Raw genomic sequence first — 19,207 nt, forward strand, 5'->3', positions numbered from 1 at the left:
GCACACTTCCAGACCCATTTGAACACTACAACCTTGATATAATAGTGGCAGATGGAAAGCCCATGGGGGAGGTTATTTAGATCAAGTCACATGCCTTTAGGCTGTCTATAGAGCATATTGATCCTGTTATCATACTGAGGGTGAAACAATCGGTATCTACCAACTAGGGATAGGGATGCCTGGCTAGGGACGCCTGGGCTAGGGAGGAGGTGCTTGGAGCGGAGAGAGAGTGAGGTACTGTCATAAACCCCTTGAACCGTTTCTGAGAATTGGGCATTTTGTAGCACTTGTGACAGTGTCCATTTATGTGTCACATGATCCAGTAATGTAGTATGTCATAATCCCAAGCACAAAAAGTCCATGTCCTATGTTATGCTCTCCTCCTGTGGTCTTTTTGATCAACCTTCAATGGATTTACTCTCCATAGTCATGCCACCTTGAACTCATGAATACTATAAAAAATGTGAGATCGTAGACATAAAGAACAGACTCAGATGACGTTAATCATTTTGGGGCTATCTTAACCTCATATTTGCTAATTCCTAATACAACTTGAAAGCATTTTGTTCCACCCAATAAATGTCAGTTAGGCACACACGTTTTATAATTGTTGTTTTATATAAGTCTGATACTCTTTGATGACCAATTATCTTTACTATCCTGTCTAAATGATCTTCTGGTAAGATTAAGGGGCTGATTCATGGAATTATATGTGCCGAAAAATGGGGATTTGTGCGCCATTATGCCCGCAAATCCCCATTTGTTAAACAGGGATTTGCGGGCAGAATGGCACACATCTATTCACTCTTAACGGCAAATAATTGTTTCTCTCGAGGTCTTTCACCTAAATTTTCAATAGAGCAATGTTTCAGGATACTGAAGGGAATGAGGAATAGGGGTTCATCCAGGCAGAAGAGGTAATCACCCACAAATGTATCCAGTTTCTGTTTCTCGGGTGTCTGTAATAAAAGCCCCCTTGGATTTGTATGTACTCTTTTTCCTGCACAGTTGAGAACTATCTTAGTATGACCGTATCCTCTCAAGCTATTTTGTGGCAACATTGCTTGTTGATCAAACTCATCCCAAGTACGTTGTCATGTATCGTGAAGAAATTAACCATTGGGTAAATTTTCTTTGAAAAATCTCGGGTGTAAACTATCAACATCTCAAAGAGCTACGGGCAGTTGGTTTAAAACAGATTTGTCATTCACGATTGCCCAAGATTGCCCAGTATTGTTTCCAGTTCACATCTAGAAGTGGTTTTGTGGGTATCCAAACACCTCAGTGCCCAATCCAAGTCACATCTTGAAGTCAACCTACTAGGAAGAAGCAAGCAGCCTTTTAAGTGCTTACGATCTTACATAGGCTACTGAAAGAAGAACGTCACTTCTCCAGGATAGTTAACTAATTTTTATTGAAAGGTAAGACGTACTCATGAATGAGCCCCACAGCACCAACTACTCATCCTCCTTCCAAATCTCTCACACCAACTGTCTCACTCAAAACCTCCCATTCTACCTTCCATATTCTAACTTTCCACCCATATACATAACTACACAGTACAATACTACATTACTACACACCCCCCTCCCACAAACAAAATTAACCCCTGCTTTTTCCGAATGGAGGTCACACCTTGAACCCCGTTCAGAAACATTATGGATATTGATAAATAACTTTAATATATAAACAAGAAATACTTCCTCTTGGCTCTGGAAATGGAAATAAAAAGAAACTCAACAATTGAACCATAAACACCTGACCATCGAGTTCATGATATACAAAACATGACAATGGTAGAATGGCAGTCGGGGGGAATTGTGCATTCATTGTGGGTTCATATTGGCAAGAGCGAGGCATCACAGTCACGCTAACAAACTGGGACGTTATTGGTGGTTAAGACACAGAGTTTAATTCAGGGGTCCCTTAAGTGTGTCTGAAGACCATAGATTAAGCGCATTAATGGTACATTTGGTTTTGAAACTGTCCCCAAATTTCGTAAAACCGAGAAATCAAAAACATTCCTGACCAATCTATACCATCAAATGTTAAAGTAGAAGCAAGTCCTCATTGTCAAATAAGGTTGCAAGAACCCATTGCCCCTGACCACGCAGAACACCAGCTACATTGTAACTATATTCCGAATGGTTTTATGCATATTGGGGGCCAACCATTCTTTGCGTGTGTTCCCTATGAATAAGTAAAAAAACAAAGAAAGGTTTACATCATCATAGGCCCTTAAAGATGCCTCTTTTGAGGAATTCTTATTACCTCAAGACCATACGGTGATAAGAGGCTGTCTTGGTAATATCAATGTTTAACTGGATGCTATTTGTAAAACTGGCAATGGCTACAGTAAAGACTGCAGGGGAACCTATTCAATCAGCCTGATTGGGAATGCCCCCACAGTGTTAAGGAAGTTGGGCAACTAGGCTCTACTTTATAAAACCGAATCCCAAAAACTCGAATTACAAAATTACAAACCCCACTTGTTTGCATCTTGTAATTCGATTTTTGGGGATTTTGTTTTTTCCTACCGCTGGTCATGTAATGTATGTGGGGGACACTCCCAGATGCCTTGTAGCTCATAACGCCGAACTAGGGTAGGAGGGGACACCCCTGCAACCCCCGCTCCCTTTAATAGGTTTTATGGACTTCAATTTTTTATACCAGGTTGAATTCAGAGTAAACTTGCATTCAACCTTTTTTTCCAATGTTTTGGGGCGACTACACTATTTTATGTTGTTTCTGTCCACATTAAATTATTACAAGGATACCCAAGGTTCATCGACAGACCAGGACGATAACGTGGCCTTTCTTTGCTATTCAATATTAGACTTGAGAATGAATGAAGGATCTTAGACAAGGGCCTCATTACGACCCTGGCGTTAAGGGTTTAACGGCGCCGTAAAAGGTGTCGGCGCCGTTAAACCCTTAACGCCTGATTAAGAGTTCCCTTTGCGGGAGCCGACCTTAACGCCTGCTTTTAGCAGGCGTTAAAGTAGGGTGCCGCAAAGGGACCTTGGTGCTAAGTACGGTGCCGCAACTTGCGGCACCTTACTTAGCGCCTTCCCCATTCCCATTGAGCCCTATGTGGCAAAAATGGGAATGGGGAAGGACCCATGGTGAATGGGGAATTACCGCCCCGCCAACCTTGGAATGGGGTGGTAATTCCGCCATTCACCATGGCGGACCCCGGCATGGACCATGGTGCTAATAGCACCATGGTTTAGCGCCGGGGTCGTAATGAGGCCCTTTGAGTACAGATGGGCTCAAGGCATTCAAAGTCTACAGCCACAATGAATATTAGGTACAGTCTTATTTGTTCTTCACATGGCAACGTGACCTGACTGGCAGTGCTTTCGAATGGCGTTAGAGGATGACGTTCCTTCACTAGAATAATTAGTTTGTGCTCTGAAACGTTTCACGCTATAGGGAAAAATGTCTGTAAAAAGAATATTGCGTTGTAAAATCCTAAAAAACTCTGCCAATGTTTACCATTGTTCCATAATCAGAGCCTGTATATTGGGTTGCAAGGTTTGTTCTTTGTATTAAGTCAGCAGCACATGGATTGCAACACACATTTACAGATACAGAATTTTTTATACGCCACCATCAACCTTCTAAACTATATAGCAGTACCGGATGATGGAGGAAATGACTGAGGGCTCATGATCAAAAGAATGTGGAAATACGACATTCTACCCTCCAGTTTCCACCACCATTCTGAAGTGGGTGGACGTATTGTAAGGGAGATGTGCTTTCCAGCAGCAAAAGCTGCTAACATCTCCCGTTTTGGGTGAAATATGTGCTCCAGTGACATTGTGAGCATTCCTTAAAAGACTGCCACTTTTCTAATTTCAGAACATTTCTTAAACTTTCATTAAACTAGAAAGGTGGTGCTGCAGTCTAAGAAATGCTATATTTATAAAGGGAAAAGGTGTGCAGTAGAGTTTAACGGCACCTCAGAGGTGTCGTATTTTAACTCCTTTTTAGACGTGCTAAACCAGTGCTGCTGGGAGGAGTATCCCCTCCATGTGGCTGGCCTGCATTTCTGATGGTTGCTAGGGCTGTTGTCAAGCCATAAATCAGGCACATACAAAAGACGAGGCTTTCATGTCCCTGCACCACATTCTTTCTTTATCAGTATATGGTTTTTCTAAGTAAAGTGTTCCTCCTTCATGGAAGAACACTTTCTTATGTTTGTACGCACCTCAGAATCGGCCCCGTAGAGCCCGATTCTGAGCGCTTGTGCTAAATGCCACATAGTAATACGACATTCCCTCCTCCAAATCCTCCCGCCTGCATTCTGAGGGTGATGGGAAGAGTAGAGGAGCGATGTCATGCAGCAGGCAAGACAAAACATGTAAAATCTGTGCAGATGAAGCACTGCAGGGTTACCGTGGCAGAGCACCTTCATTACAGAAAGTGTTGGTGAGCTTGAAGAATCTCGGCAGCACTTTTTGTAAAGTAGACAGTTTGTAAAGAAAACATATTTCAGAAAGTCCTATAATTTAGACTGTCTGCTTACTACGTGCATAGTCTGCCATCTTTTGGTCTTTTAGTGTAATATCTTTTTAACATAGTCTGCATGCAAACTGATTTTATTACATCAAAGCTAAAGCTTTGTAAGGAATGCTGCTTCTTTTCATCAGTAACAATACCTCTTGGGTACCGTTAATTAAAGCCTCTGTAGGCTGGCGCAGAAAGGGTGCTCTAAGCATCTGAATACAGTCCTTGTCATCCCCTTACACGTGACGCGGTTGGCAAGGCTGTAGCTGTGTCGTAATTCACAGCTTTGCAGGAGTGGTGGCCATTCTCTGATTACATCATAATCCATTTCTGTCTTTTAAATGAGACACAGCGCTTTTCCATTTTAACATGCACGTCTGAATCATGCCCTGAGTGTAAGCCAAGCACCATTTGATTACTTGGAACCCTCTTATGACACATAGAACGACATGTTATTCCCTTCTTTCCACTTCCTCTTCCCCTTTACTCTCTTTCCTGTTCAGTCCTCTCAATTCGTTTTCGGTTCAACCTTAGTTTTGCCATAACAATTAAATGACATTAATCATGTTCACACCTTCCCTCACTCTATACACTCATTCTCTATGTTCTATTCCCTCCTTTAATCTTCTGCCCTCTTTTCCTTCTTCTGGTCTCCCTCTCCCCTTTCTGGCAGCCTCATTGTGGCATATTATTATACAAGTAAGACGGTTGCAGTAGGTTGTGAGCACGCGAACAGAGCTCAGATCACTACGTGACTGATCAGAGGGCGTTTAACATTGCATTATTTGAGCAGTTTAGCAGCATTACTTTTCAGAATTACTGGGCAGTCACTCTTGCAAAGCAAATGAGCAGTGGTGTACAGAGACAACATGCTTGCAGCCCCCAGTAAGGATCGAAGGACCTGTCTGCTGCTGGAAGGATGCATTCAGTTAGGACTGCCTTTCACTTTGGAATAATTCGTTTTTGAGAGCTGTTTTTTTAAAAGCATGAGTGGAGAGCATTCCTCAAGATGTTTAGAATGCTCCAGAGTCTTAAAGCAAGTGTAAAGATTGCCATAAGCCTTGTATGCCTTAATTTCACACACATTGTACAGCCCTGCGTCCTTTAAAATGTTCCCTAGTAGGTAAAACCATCTCATTCTATAAACGGGACGTCATTTCACCAAAATGCCAGGGGTAGCGGAAGTGACATCACACGACCCTTGACCCCCTGATGACATCACAGGAGGTGATGTCATTTGACCCCGCCCCGAAGTGATATCGCGGGGAGCGATGGAACACAACCTTTCACCTGTTGACAAAACAGGAAGTGACATCACATAGCATTGTACACTATGAAAAATATGGTTACGATATCACTATAATATGATGTACATTTCATACAAGAATGGATGGCCAGATGTATTGTTAAGATCAGTGTGTATAGCCCATATTACTAAATTACTGTGAATGCAAGCAGACGTCCATGACCAAATGATAATGATGTGTTATTATATAGCACTTACGCTTAAGCGCTTTATATAGAAAAAACGTACACCCAATATCACCCAACCTGTGTTGGTACTCATTTATCGACCTCAGAAGGATGAAAGACTGAGTTGAGGCATTTAAGAACAGACTAAATCAATGACTCGCCCCCCGAAGTGTGCCTGAAATAAACCTTTGATGAGTCTAGCAATTATTGTAGAGAATTCCAGAAAGACACATTATTTGGTATTCCTCTTCTTTCTTATTTAGGTTCAGTGCTGAAATTGTTAGACTTGTGGCACTCCTGTTCTTATTTTTCTTTTTTTTTTAAAAAAGGGGCCGGAACAAGAAAGCCATCCACTCGAGAAGTAAAGAGCCACATGGTGCTGGCCACAGCCCAAGAGCTTGCATTACAAAAAAAAAAAAGTTTTTTTTAAATTTATTTTTTTAAGACAGAGGTCGCAAGGGAGACTCCAGAGGTCACAAGGGAGACCCCAGAGGTCGCAGTTGCGACCTCTGGCGACCCCTAAATGACGTCCCTGTCTATAAATACATCACGTATGACTTGCTGCTTTGCATAAAATCAAAAAAAGAAATTTGGGAACATGTTTGACAAATGTGTCTGTGATAGTAATTTAAGTTGTAATCTTTGCGAGCACGTGATGTACACTGGGTTTGGTGCACGGTTCATTTTTCACAACGCTTGGGGCAAACATACTCTTTTGGACAGGCTTTGCTCTTGGTCATGTGGTGTCCTGCTTAAACTGCAGATGTTCCTGGATGCAGTCCCGCACACATTACCAGGGGACAGAGTGGGGTGGAATATTTGGGGTTGGACCAAAGGTAATGTTTCATAGTTTGAGGGGGTCAGGACACCCTTAAACTCCTTGGTAGTTGCGCCCATGTAATAAAAATACTATTTATTAATTCAAAAATAGATTTATGCAAAGCCTAGCAAAATCAATCTAGTGCTGGGATGATTTCCCACAAAATCGTATTTTCATTGGAACCCCAACTGTACTGGTACACTTTAACATCTACTTTAAGTAGTATTTGGGAAAGACAGTGAATACATGTTATTTTCATAAGCAATGATTATTGCAAGGTCCTTGGACGATTATCAGCTACTTATCAAATATCCACAATGTGTAGCCTCTACTGTAGCAATGTCAAGAAATCAGAATTGTAATACACAATACAACCGTTTTTTATTCTCTAACTAAAGGGTCCAGTGCACAATGGGGTCGGCTTTGCACTGAAGGCATCTTGGGAGGATAGCCCAGGGGGCAACGTGCTCGTCTTGGAAGCAAGACAACACCGAGCACCACAAGTTTCGATCCCTGGGTCCGCGCTTTGAAACCTCTGGGTATTAAGCGCGTTATAAATAACCCATCATATCATATCTAGATTTGATTTATGAGATAAAAGTCAGCATAGCATAATTACATCAGCAACCAATGGTACAAACGTCTTTCATGAGATATTAACAACACAGTTGTATTGCAAGTATTTGACATTGGTGGTGTTATTAGCCTAGCAGGGCATACACTTGTTTATAACCCTCTAGCTCACATGTTGCATTCTCTCCACTATGCAAGATGGCCCCCTACGATAGCTGCGGATCTGCTGAGTGAAATCTCAAGGTAGCCAACTTGGACAGGGTACTAATTGTCACACATTCAAAATATTCTCATAGTGTTATTAGATTTGTAGGCATTGGGCCTTGTAATGTCTTCTCCTCCCTTAACATTGTTATTTATTTTGCAGGCCAGCAATTGCAGATGACTTCTATGCCATTTCATACCTTCACTATGCAGCCTTTGGAACGCTAATCACTGTCATAGTGGGGATAGCGGTCAGCTATCTAACAGGTACAACCAAGACAAAGAGCTTTTCACAATTGGATAACAATGCATTCTGGATATTGTTTTGTATTGGTTAGGTATATAGCGCTCTATCCCCATTTGTGTGGCCTCAATGCGCTTTGTGTTTGTAAAGCTCTCGGTGACCACAGTCAATGTGTAGGAGGTTCTGCTTGTGTGCATTTTCACCGGTTTAGGACTTATATCTCTTTCACATTTGCTCATGATTAAACTGATAGGAAGTCATGTAAATTGGCATAAGAAATCTCAAATGTTGACAGTCTTCAAACACATCCAATTACAAAGTTAGATAAGAAATCAAAAACAAGCATTGGCAAAGCCAATAGTTTCAGTGTTTACTGCTGTCCTTTGCATTTTGCATTTATATACACCAGTGTGCAAGGAAGATCGTGCATAGTTTCATAGGAGGTTGCAAGAAGGGATGCCGGTGTGGTAGAGATTGAGTAGGGAAAGGGAAAAAGCCAATGATAGAAGTGAAGGAGTTGGAAGAAGGATGAGAGGAAAAGTAAGGGCTGCAAGCAAAGGCGAGAGCTGGAATTAGGGGATATCTTCAAGGATGCCAGGGTGAGAAGGACAGTCAGGGTGCCAATAGAGGGAGAGTGACAGCACATGGAGAGGAGGAGAGAGAGAGTGGCAGCACCTAGAGAAAGAGAAACACTAGATGAGAGAGAGGAAGAGAGAGGGAGAGAGAAAGAGAGAGAGAGAGAGAAAAAGAGAGAGAGAGAGAGAGAGAGAGAGAGAGAGGGGCATCGAATGGAGAACGAGAGAGCGTTCTGCCGCAGCCCCCACTACAATGATAATGATGTGTCATTTATATAGCGCATTAACCAAATCGCTGTACAGAGAACATATTTACATACAATTACCTCCCAACCGAAGTTGATACTCATTTATCAACCCCAGAAAGATAAAAGGCTGAGGAGGCTTTGCCAGTAGTCAAGCCTGCGACCTACAGAGCACTCTCAGAACGTAGAAGCAAGCACTCAACCCACTGAGCTATTTTACCAGCTATTAATGAATCTGTGGTGCACTGAATAGCTGGTGAGACTATATATCTTGTTACTAGACAAGAGGCCAAATTCTAAAGGGTTAACAGGGTATTGCCCTTAGTAGGTTACGTTCACACAATAAGTAGGCAACACACATCTGTGTTATAAGCTATTAGCAGTCAAATGAGACCCAGGAGAGGTCCAGTTGGCAAAGCCAAAACCTGTGGTAGGGACAACAGTTTAAGCTAATATCTAGCTAAAATAGAAACAAGGCTGTGGCAGAAGACAGAAGGATAGAACAAAGAAGACTCTATCCCTGCCTAATGTGCACTCTCAACTAGGTTGCGGTGTTATAACGCCTGTCTAATAGTGACAGAATAAGAGTCAAATTACCAACTTCTATAGTATGTAAAATATTCAGCCTTGTAAGTCCTATACCACACTCTTCCAGATATATTTAAATTGGAAGAGACTGCACGTAAAAGAAAAAGCGCACCAGGGAAGGTAAAGAGGATATGTATTCCTTTTTAAACACTTGTGTGGCATCTAATGGGGTAAACAATCCTTTAATAACCCATAGATTGTCACACTGACCCTGGATTGCTAGGGTTAAAATGACACAAATAAATTACATCAATACGTGTCATTCATCTATGCAATCAGAGACTGTTAGAACACCCCTTCATCTTTCAATCATAGTGTGTAACTCTCAATCTCCTCGATATGTAACATTCATGGCATCTGTACCCAGAATATAGGATAGAGCATTCTACATGCTAGGTATTAATTCAAATGGTCTTTGGTAAATGGAGATAATTCATTTACAAGTATCAAAAATGCACTCACCCTGTATTTGCTTCCCTTTAGAGTCGAAAAAAGGATATGCCTAAAATGGGGGCACAACTTGACTGACCAGTCCCCATGCTGTTGATCTGTGGGTGAATGCTGAATTATAAGAATGTTTAGGGCACTAGATTGCAATTGTGCCGCTGTCCACCACAAAACTGATCTTAGTACCAATGGTGAGTTGGTACTTCTAATGGATTTTGGCAGGTATGGAAGAAAACAACAAGAAGCAAAAGGTGGCTTACTCCTGAAAGGGGCGAGTTCTCTATATTCAATTGGACGCCTTCACGTTAAAGCAGGTGAAAACATTGTTGTTATTCCAATCCCAATAAGTCCCCAAAAAACTTACTAGCATGCACCTTCCTAGGTGTGTAGTATATTCCAGCTAATGCGCCCAATGTGAGCGCGACCACAGCCGCGTTGCGCTCGCTGGTTTTTAAAAAAGAAAGGCGAGGTTTCATTTCCGTAACATGTGACATGACATGCTCGAGCATGTCACGTGGGCGCTTCTCGTTGTACGCACGATCGGCCTGGGAGTCAGGCAGACTACACGGGACCAGGTCAGGCTAGGGAGGTTCATTCCCCTGTCACGTGACATGCCGTGGCATGCCACGTGTACACATCTGTGTGTACAGACCGTCGGCCCGAAAGTCAGGCAGAACTGCTGGGACTCAGTCAGGCACAGCACACTTTGACACACCGGCAGTAATGTCAACAGGGCACACTCGAATTCGAGGTGCCAATCTTAGGTGAAAAATCAACAATAGGCAACCAGTGTATGTTACTGTCTGTTGGATAGCTATATTAATTTTATCACATAACAGCTCGAAAACAGGGACGGCTCATTACGACCTAATCAGAAATGAAAATATAATCATGTATGATGTGTCTCTTAATGGCCCACTATTTACAAGTAAAAGAAGAGAGGATGGTTTGGATCACTGGTAGTGCTTATCTGTCTATATCATGTGAATTATGTAGCATTCATATAGGATCAGAAGGTACCTTTAACCATTACTCAATCAAACACAAATAGCCCCTGGAGATGCTTGATTTATAGGGCCAGGGGATGGCTTAGGTGGTCATGGCCAAGGAATGCCAGGATATACTTTCATTCAAACTAACCTTGTCAGTGTTCAAGCGGAACACCCATTTTTGTTCACGTTTCAAGAGGAGGTGGCTCATGTCCCCTCCTCCTCTTGGGCATTTGACTTTTTCTTTGATTGTCCACTCGATTTCAGTGGCCTGGTGGTTCAGCCTGGTAAAGTGATCAACCATTGGTGCATTTTCCCAGTGAGTCCTAATGCATAATAAGTGCTCTTGAATACGTTTCTTAATTGGCCTTGTAGCCATGCCAATATATCTTTTATCACAGGGGCACTTTATCATATAAATTAAATTGGATGTGTTACAGTTAGTCAAAGCAATTTGTTTCCACGGTGTATTAAGGCCTAGGTCTAACGTTTTGGTGCGTTTGGTAAGTGTGCACACATTACACTGACCACATGGTGTATGTCCCTGTGGAGCTGTATTATTCCACAAGGTTGTCTGCCCGGTGGCCTCCAATGCTGGTGTATACGAATGTATCAGAGTGTCCCTCAAAATGTTTATTTTTTTCATGGCGAACCGTGGTAGTGGCAAAGTAACTGGCCCTACATTAAGTATTGGCCACAATTTGATGATTTCCCTTTTGATAAGGTTAATTTTGTTTGAATAACTAAAGACTGCTGTAATGTTTTTTTCTCCAACTGGTCGTATTTTTTGTTGCAAGGTTATATCCCGGGGGATATTTCTTGCTCGTTTCCTTGTTTCCAGTTTTCTTGGGATATCCACGTTCTAATAGGCAGTCTGTGAGTCCATGTGCCTGTGAATCGTACTCCTGTGTGGTTGAACAATTACACCTATATCGTAAAAACTGGCCAAAAGGTACATTTTCGCGAAGACTCCTCGGATGGAAGCTGGTGTAGTCTAATAGGGAGTCCCGATCAGTAGGTTTTTGAAAGACAGTGGTGACCAGATAGCCAGATTTCGGTGTAATTTCTACATCAAGAAAATTAATGATTTCTTTTGAAATGCAATGTGTGAATTTGAGATATCTATCTCTTGAGTTGAGCCACGTCAGGAATTCTTTGAATCTTAGTTCTGTTCCTGTAAAGATGGTCAGAACATCGTCGATATACCGCGTCCATAAGGTGACCTGTGTCCTGAAAGGATTGGATGGCTGGTATATATAAGTCTCCTCGAATTCAGCAACATATAGATTTGCCAGATACGGGGCAAAAGTAGCACCCATAGCGGTGCCTGAGCATTGTTCATTGAAAGACTCTTTATAGAGAAAGAAATTCTTAGTAAGTGCAAGCTCCGCTAGTTGTACTATGAGCCCAATAGGAACCTCTGGGGGAGTCACTAGGTCTCTAAGAACCTTTTCCACTAACTCAAGAGTTGCTGCCTGAGGGATGTTGGTATAAAGAGCTTCTATGTTCAACGTTACCAAGAATTGAGTGGTTGGATCAAATGTCACACCCTGGAGCGTATCCAGAATACTCATGGTATCCTTGGTGTATGATCGCATTTTAGGAATTAGTGGCCTTAAGAAGAAGTCTACAAATTGGGAGAGTGGTTCCAAGATGGAATCGATCCCCTTGTGTATCTTAGGTAGTGCGTAAAACACTGGAATTTTTGGAAATTTAGGAGTAAGGAAGGACGCTTCTTTGGTGCTAATATGGCCTTCGCATGCTGCTTCTTCCACAATGTTCGTGATGGTTACTCGGAGACTCTCTGTAGGGTCCCCTGTTAGAATTTTGTAATGCTCACCATTTCCCAAAAGTGATGTAACCATGAGATCGTAATCCACCAAGTTCATTACAACCGTTGCAACGTCCTTGTCTGCCTGTTTAATTATAATGGCCTTGTTGTTGCTTAACTCGCGCAAGGCATTGTGTTCTCGCATGGTGATATTGTGGAAGGTACTTTTTTCTTGATTTTCAATCTCTTCCATTTTTTTCTCTATGGCCTTCTCATGGGATTCCGCTGAGGCATTCGGTGGCTAGAAGGTCGATCTAGGGTGTAATCCCGTAACATCTGTCTCTCTGTCATCAGTGGGTGCCGAGTCTAACATGCCAAAGTGTTGTCTGAGTCTAATATTTCGCATTAGCCTAGCAAATTCAATACGTGTTTGGAAATCATCATGTACTGCAGTGGGGACGAAACTCAGTCCTTTTTGTAAGACTTGTTATTCCACACTTGTCAAGACGTGTGCCGAGAGGTTGATTACTAGTAGTTCTCGGGCTGTTGGAGTCCCCTCCCTCTGCTCCTCATCACTATGGGGGAGCCAAGGTCTTGTCCTCTCCCTCTGCCTCCTCTTTGGCCTGGGTATAAAAAAGCCTTTCTATTTGCATTCTGGCCTCTTTGATTTTGGTTGCCCTGAAACTGGACCCTCCTATCGCTTGATTGATCGCAATTGTGTGAAGAGCTTCGCTTATGAGTACCAACTCCAGAGGTGCCAGGTCTGCTCTCTTCATCTGAGCTACCACTGGAGAAGGTCCATTGTGCTGGTGTATTCCACTTTTTGTTCTTATTGTTGTTTTGTCTAGGATGTCTTTTTTTAATTTCAGATTTCTTTTGTTTAAATTGAATTCTTTTAAATCTTTAATCAAAATGTCAAGGTCTTCTAATTTTTTCTTAAAGTTCTCAAGGACTTCTGATGATGCAAGTAAGTCGATTTTAGATTCGATTTCTGTCATCAGTTTGATTGAGACCGTTTTGGCTGTATTAATTATTAGAATTAGCCAGTCTCTTGTACATTTGTTGGCTATGAAACTCCAATCCCTACGGAATTGGATCTGGTCTAAGAAGATTCTCGGTTCAATTCGGATGATAAGACCATCTGGTGTTTGTGCACGCAGATATTCGGTCATAATAAGACCATGAAGCTCTGTTCTAATCAGCTTCTTTTTAAGGCCTTTGAGTTCATTCCAGGAGACGTTATTAACCGTTAATTTGAGTACCGAAGCCTCCCCTATCAAGGAGTGGGCTGCTAGAATGGATTCCACTAGATCTTCTGCAAATGCGAGGAAATTTGACTCCGTCATCATGTTAATACTGACATCCGCCATTTGGATGTATCAAACGGGGACTCGTCAGTTCTATTGGAGCTTGGTGTTGTGCTCAAAAGTGTAGTAGAGGGCAATGCTTTAAGGGAAGAGAGAGGATAGAAGAAGAGAGGTGTAAGTTACAAGTCAATATTGTATTGAAAATGTGTTATGATTACACAGAACAAGAGTCAAACTCAAATCAACATACCCAATGTATTTAAGGGCAGGAGAAGCCCACGGCTGTCGCCGTTAGAAAGGTTGTTACTGGAGAAGAGGGCACATTCTACAAGGTTAACAAGGTTAACAGGGTATTGCACTTAGTAGATTACGTTCACACATCTGTGTTATAAGCTATTAGCAGCCAAATGAGACCCAGGAAAGGTCCAGTTGGCAAAGCCAAAACCTGTGGTAGGGACAACAGTTTAAGCTAATATCTAGCTAAAATAGAAACAAGGCTGTGGCAGAAGACAGAAGAATAGAACAAAGAAGACACTATCCCTGCCTAATGTGCACTCTCAACTAGGTTGCGGTGTTACAACGCCTGTCTAATAGTGACAGAATAAGAGTCAAATTACCAACTTCTATAGAATGTAAAACAGTCAGCCTTGTAAGTCCTATACCACTCTCTTCCAGATATATTTAAATTGGAAGAGAATGAAAGTAAAAGAAAAAGGGCACCAGGGAAGGTAAAGAGGATATATATTCCTATTTAAACACTCGTGTGGCATCTAATGGGGTAAACAATCCTTTAATAACCCATATATTGTCACGCTGACCCTGGATTGCTAGGGTTAAAATGACACAAATACAAGGGAAAAGGATAGGTTCCTTTCCCTAAAACACAAAGACAAAACAGTCACCACTTCCCATCCAGAACTCATTTTTACTAAGGGGGAGTAGGACAATGTAAAAAGGTTTGCTCAAGCTATCAAAAATAGGCTAATTGGCGCCTTTTTAGATGTAGCAAACACCGCCGACCGGTTTCAGTGGCATAACTTTGATAAAGCCACATTCATCAGGACAGTCTAAGCTTCCTCAAAGCTGGTATATTTCGTAATTTCGGAAACCAGTTTATGAGAAACAAAAATACGGTAGATGGAGTTGTACTTTACCACCTTGCGGTAAGTGTCATAGGACTGTAACAGTCTGGGAGGGAGCCTGTGGGATCAAAACAAAGTAAACCACAGTCACTAAACGGCTGCTAAGTTCCATGCATTAGATTATGAATCGACACATCAATATGTGTCATTCATCTATGCAATCAGAGACTGTTAGAACACCCCTTCATCTTTCAATGATAGGGCCTCATCACGACTTGGCCGGTAACGGTAACGCTATTAGCGCGGGCGGTATTAGCCCTACCGCTGAACTCCCCGGCGCTAATAGCGCCGGATCACGAGTTTGGCGGTAATGTAAATCCCCATTCCCCACTGAGCCCATTCGGGAATGCCCCATTCCCCATTGGGCTCAATGGGGAATCTTCGCGCTAATACCGCGGGCGGATTTCCCGCCGGCGGTAATAGTACGAATTTTCGGCGGATTTCCCCCCAGCTCAGAGCTGGGGTGAAATCCGCCAAAGCCCTTATTCGGCAGACCCTTAAATCCGGCAATAGCGCTACCGCCGGATTTAAGGGTTACCGCCGAAGTCGTGATGAGGCCCATAGTGTGTAACTCTCAATCTCCTCGATATGTAACATTCATGGCATCTGTACCCAGAATATAGGATACAGCATTCTACATGCTAGGTATTAATTCAAATGGTCTTTGGTAAATGGAGATAATTCATTTACAAGTATCAAAAATGCACTCACCCTGTATTTGCTTCCCTTTAGAGTCGAAAAAAGGATATGCCTCAGACTATATATCTGCCTGTCAAATTCAGTGATATGGGATTGAGGGAGGGCCAATGCAACAATCATGCAATTCTATGTGGCAGCGTTAGGAGCAGCAGCGGGTGCCATTTGGTCCCTAAAGTCATTAAATCTGCCCCATTGTTAGGGCGCCTTTTTTATATAGTGTGAATGTGATCACTTATAAGGACACTAATGTGTACAGTTAAGTCAGAGTGAGATTATATTTTAGCCAGGACTACACTCTTTGGATAAACAGTTAAGTCTAGTTCAGATGCTAGTCATTGATGAGAGAGGAAAGGTAGTCCCAGCTGAATATATTTTTTTCATTTTATTGTTAATTTATAATGCCCTTAATACCGGCGATTGGTTTTTAGGCGCGGGATCGGGATTCGAACCTTGTGTTGCCCGTTAGCTTTCCTTCCACCCCCATTCATTTTGATGGCCCAATTGAGAAACTGTAGCACCCTTTATGTGTAACATATGATGAAACATCCTATATGCTGATATAAAAGTAAAGGATTTTGGTAAGAAAAAGAAAAAACAGAATGGCTGTGTAAATAGGGTACCATTAGAATGTGTTAGGGCCTGAACTACAAAGTGGTTTGAAGCTCCACTTTCCCATTTAAAAACGCTTTTGTTAATCAGGCCCTACGTTGCAGCTATGCTAAAGTCATACAGTATTAACAGCTAAAATCACAGTGGATAAAAACTGCCAGAACTCGTTTAGTATAGAGGCCTTTAATGCACACGTCAAAAGACAAAAAGGACCCAGTTAATATAGACTGAGAAATAAATGTGAGCGACACTAGTTATAGCCTGTGAGTTTTGTGTAAACCATGACCTCATAAGGGATTATTTCCCAGGCACAGCGCAGGGACTAACTAAAACCCTATATGATATACCCCTAGTGGTCTAGTGATCCATGGAGAGTCTGCACTGAGATAACAGTTTATCATTCAAAACTCTGTTCTATCTAGAAGACCTTAAAAAATATCCTGTTTCAAATGTATGGCCCAATACATCTGTACAGAATCCCCCACTCAGATGAGCCCTACTAACAGCAGCTTTTCCAGGCATCACAGATAGAAACTGAATGGTTGAAATGACCTGGTATTGTGGGTCGAAACGAAAGTAAGAAACCCATCATGAAACGAAGCTTGGAAATTGAGGGGAACTAGTAGAGAAATAATATTATAGATTCTGGTAATTTCCAATGTAAATACAAATTGTGGCAGTAAAGAAAACCACAACAATGGCCATTTACACCAAGCAGATCCAAATGAACGATCTAATGGATAAGACTAACTAAAAGGTAGTCACTGTGTGACCACAGTGAGTAAGACACCATTGTGATCACCTGCCCAACTAGGCAGAATATGATGAGCAGATTTTTTAAAAGGAAAATCCTGGACTGGCAACCAACATATAAGTGGCACTGGAATCGGCAGTGGCTATCGTGATTACACTTAAGTGGAAGGGGGGTGAAAGTGGAGTCTCATTCCCTGAGATTTGGTTATGACTGTATGTTCAAAGCAGAGGCACTTTTCCTGAATTGCTGATTCAGGCCTTTTCATGAAAACATTTTCAACCCGGTCACTGTGGCTTAATTGGGTATTGCAAGCTGCTATTAACTACAATGGTGAGGGTTCGAACCTACCATCCTGGCAGAGAGGTTGCGTAAATATTAATAAACATTTGCCACCGTATAAAATTTATAATGAATTGGTAAGGGAGCATTGTGTTTGAAGATTTATAGAATCTCATTCACAGCTGGGATTCTGCCAGTCATCACCCTACCTCTCCTCTAAACTGAGCCTCAGAAGCGATTAGCAGAGTGTGGCTCTGTGTGTGCAATGAAGTGAATCAGTTGAAAGGAGTGTTGTGTTCATACTCCCTACACTTGACATTTAAAAACATAATTGGATAGTTAATTTCAACATTCATTCTAAAGGCCCACAAGTCCCTGCTGCCGACATGTTATGTATTCTTGCTTTTCATGACCATACCATACTATACCCCACTAGGGCCGGTGGAAAAGTAGCAGAAAGGGGGCTTTGAGCTGCAGATGGGACTGTCCCCTTCTTTGCTAATTAGCACCCGTTGTTCTCTTCATTGGGGTTTCACCCTCAGCCAACTCCATGTGAGCCCAGAGGCTACAAAGCAGCGTACCTTCCACTCCTCTTCTGCACCTTCACAGTACATGTTCACCCACACCCAGCACCCATAACCTGTTTCTTTGTTTTTTCAACTAAGGGAGTGAGAACGTAAACCATGCCACCTCTTTGAACTGCACTTAAGGCACACCTTCTCCAACACTGCATACCCACCCCAGGCTCAGCTCTCTTCGGGAACCTGGACACAACCTCACTATGAACTTACAATACCAAGAGCCTGCTTCCTCCATGCATTGGGGAGAACACAGCACTGAAAATGACCCTGGAAATGTAGCCACCCTGGACACTCTGAAAGGAGCCACATCACTGACATTACATTTGTTCAATCAGGTACTACTTACTTCAGAAAATACGAGAGACAAAACACCCACAAGAAAGTACATGGACATTTTCAGAGACTTATTGGAACAAAACATATCTATAACAGTAAGCAGTTTATTTTTTAATACACTTTGAATACAAATCTGTCACATAACTTAAAAGCACTAGTATACATTGTTTTAATTCCAAAAACAATTTCAATAACCTTTTAGAAACAATAACATGTAGTGACCGCCATTTTGGAAGTAAAAATGGCAGCCAAATTCAGCACTCAATACAAATGCAGGGAAAGAGTGTAAAAGCGGTGTGGTTTTGGTGGAGATGGGTGGGAATGGGTGGAAAATCATATAGATTTGACTTAGAAATGTCTGCTAAATCGGTGGATACATAACTAAACACAAAAAGCCTATGTATCCATCCTCTTATGTCATCTTCATTGAAAAGCATTACAGACCCCCATTCAGAGCTCCTCTTTGAAGCTCTTCCATTAAAGCTCTTATTTTAATGATAATAGTTTTGGCTTGAAGGTAGTGCTTTCTGTGCCACTAATGACTCACAGACTGCAGACACATGTACAAAAAAGTAGGAGTTTGGGATTGAGGAATAATGGGCAGCAGAGACCAACTATCTCTAGGCCTCTCAAACAACATTCCCAGACAATTATCCATCACAATACTAACTCCAGATGAAGTTAAATGAACATGATTTCAAAATAACAAGATGCCTCAGGAAACACCCTCTTTAACTGAGTGCCAAGCTTTCCCCCACTAACTCCTGCCTATTGCTGAATCCTGTAAGATAACTCATTGAATAAATATCAAGCTGCATAGATCCCCACGCATCATGTCATGTGCTCTGCGAGTCCCATGTTTGGTTCCCATGCCAACTAAGCTTATAATTTTTTCACAATCAAAGTGAGTGTCATTGAGTTGGAATGTAATCACAAATAGCCCCTCAAAAAGAGAATGATGGTTACGATGAAAGCCCACTGCTAAAGTGTGAGATCTAGGTCTATACCAAGAGCAGCACCCCATATTAATGTAGCCATATAAACCGAGGGAGCAGTCAT

At 42.0% G+C, this 19,207-nt stretch overlaps 1 protein-coding gene across 1 annotated transcript in view; it reads left to right on the forward strand.

Annotated features, from left to right (window-relative positions):
* LOC138482856 (sodium/iodide cotransporter-like) overlaps positions 1 to 19,207 on the forward strand; it is a 570,535-nt gene that overhangs the window by 476,001 nt on the left and 75,327 nt on the right. Inside the window, exon 13 of the mRNA XM_069613845.1 lies at positions 7,746 to 7,849. Coding sequence (XP_069469946.1) covers positions 7,746 to 7,849 — 104 coding nt within the window. The remainder of the gene's footprint in view (positions 1 to 7,745; positions 7,850 to 19,207) is intronic.

The sequence above is a fragment of the Ambystoma mexicanum genome, chromosome 1p (assembly GCF_040938575.1).
Source record: "Ambystoma mexicanum isolate Mex_15411 chromosome 1p, UKY_AmexF1_1, whole genome shotgun sequence".
In the NCBI taxonomy this organism is placed as follows: domain Eukaryota; kingdom Metazoa; phylum Chordata; class Amphibia; order Caudata; family Ambystomatidae; genus Ambystoma; species Ambystoma mexicanum.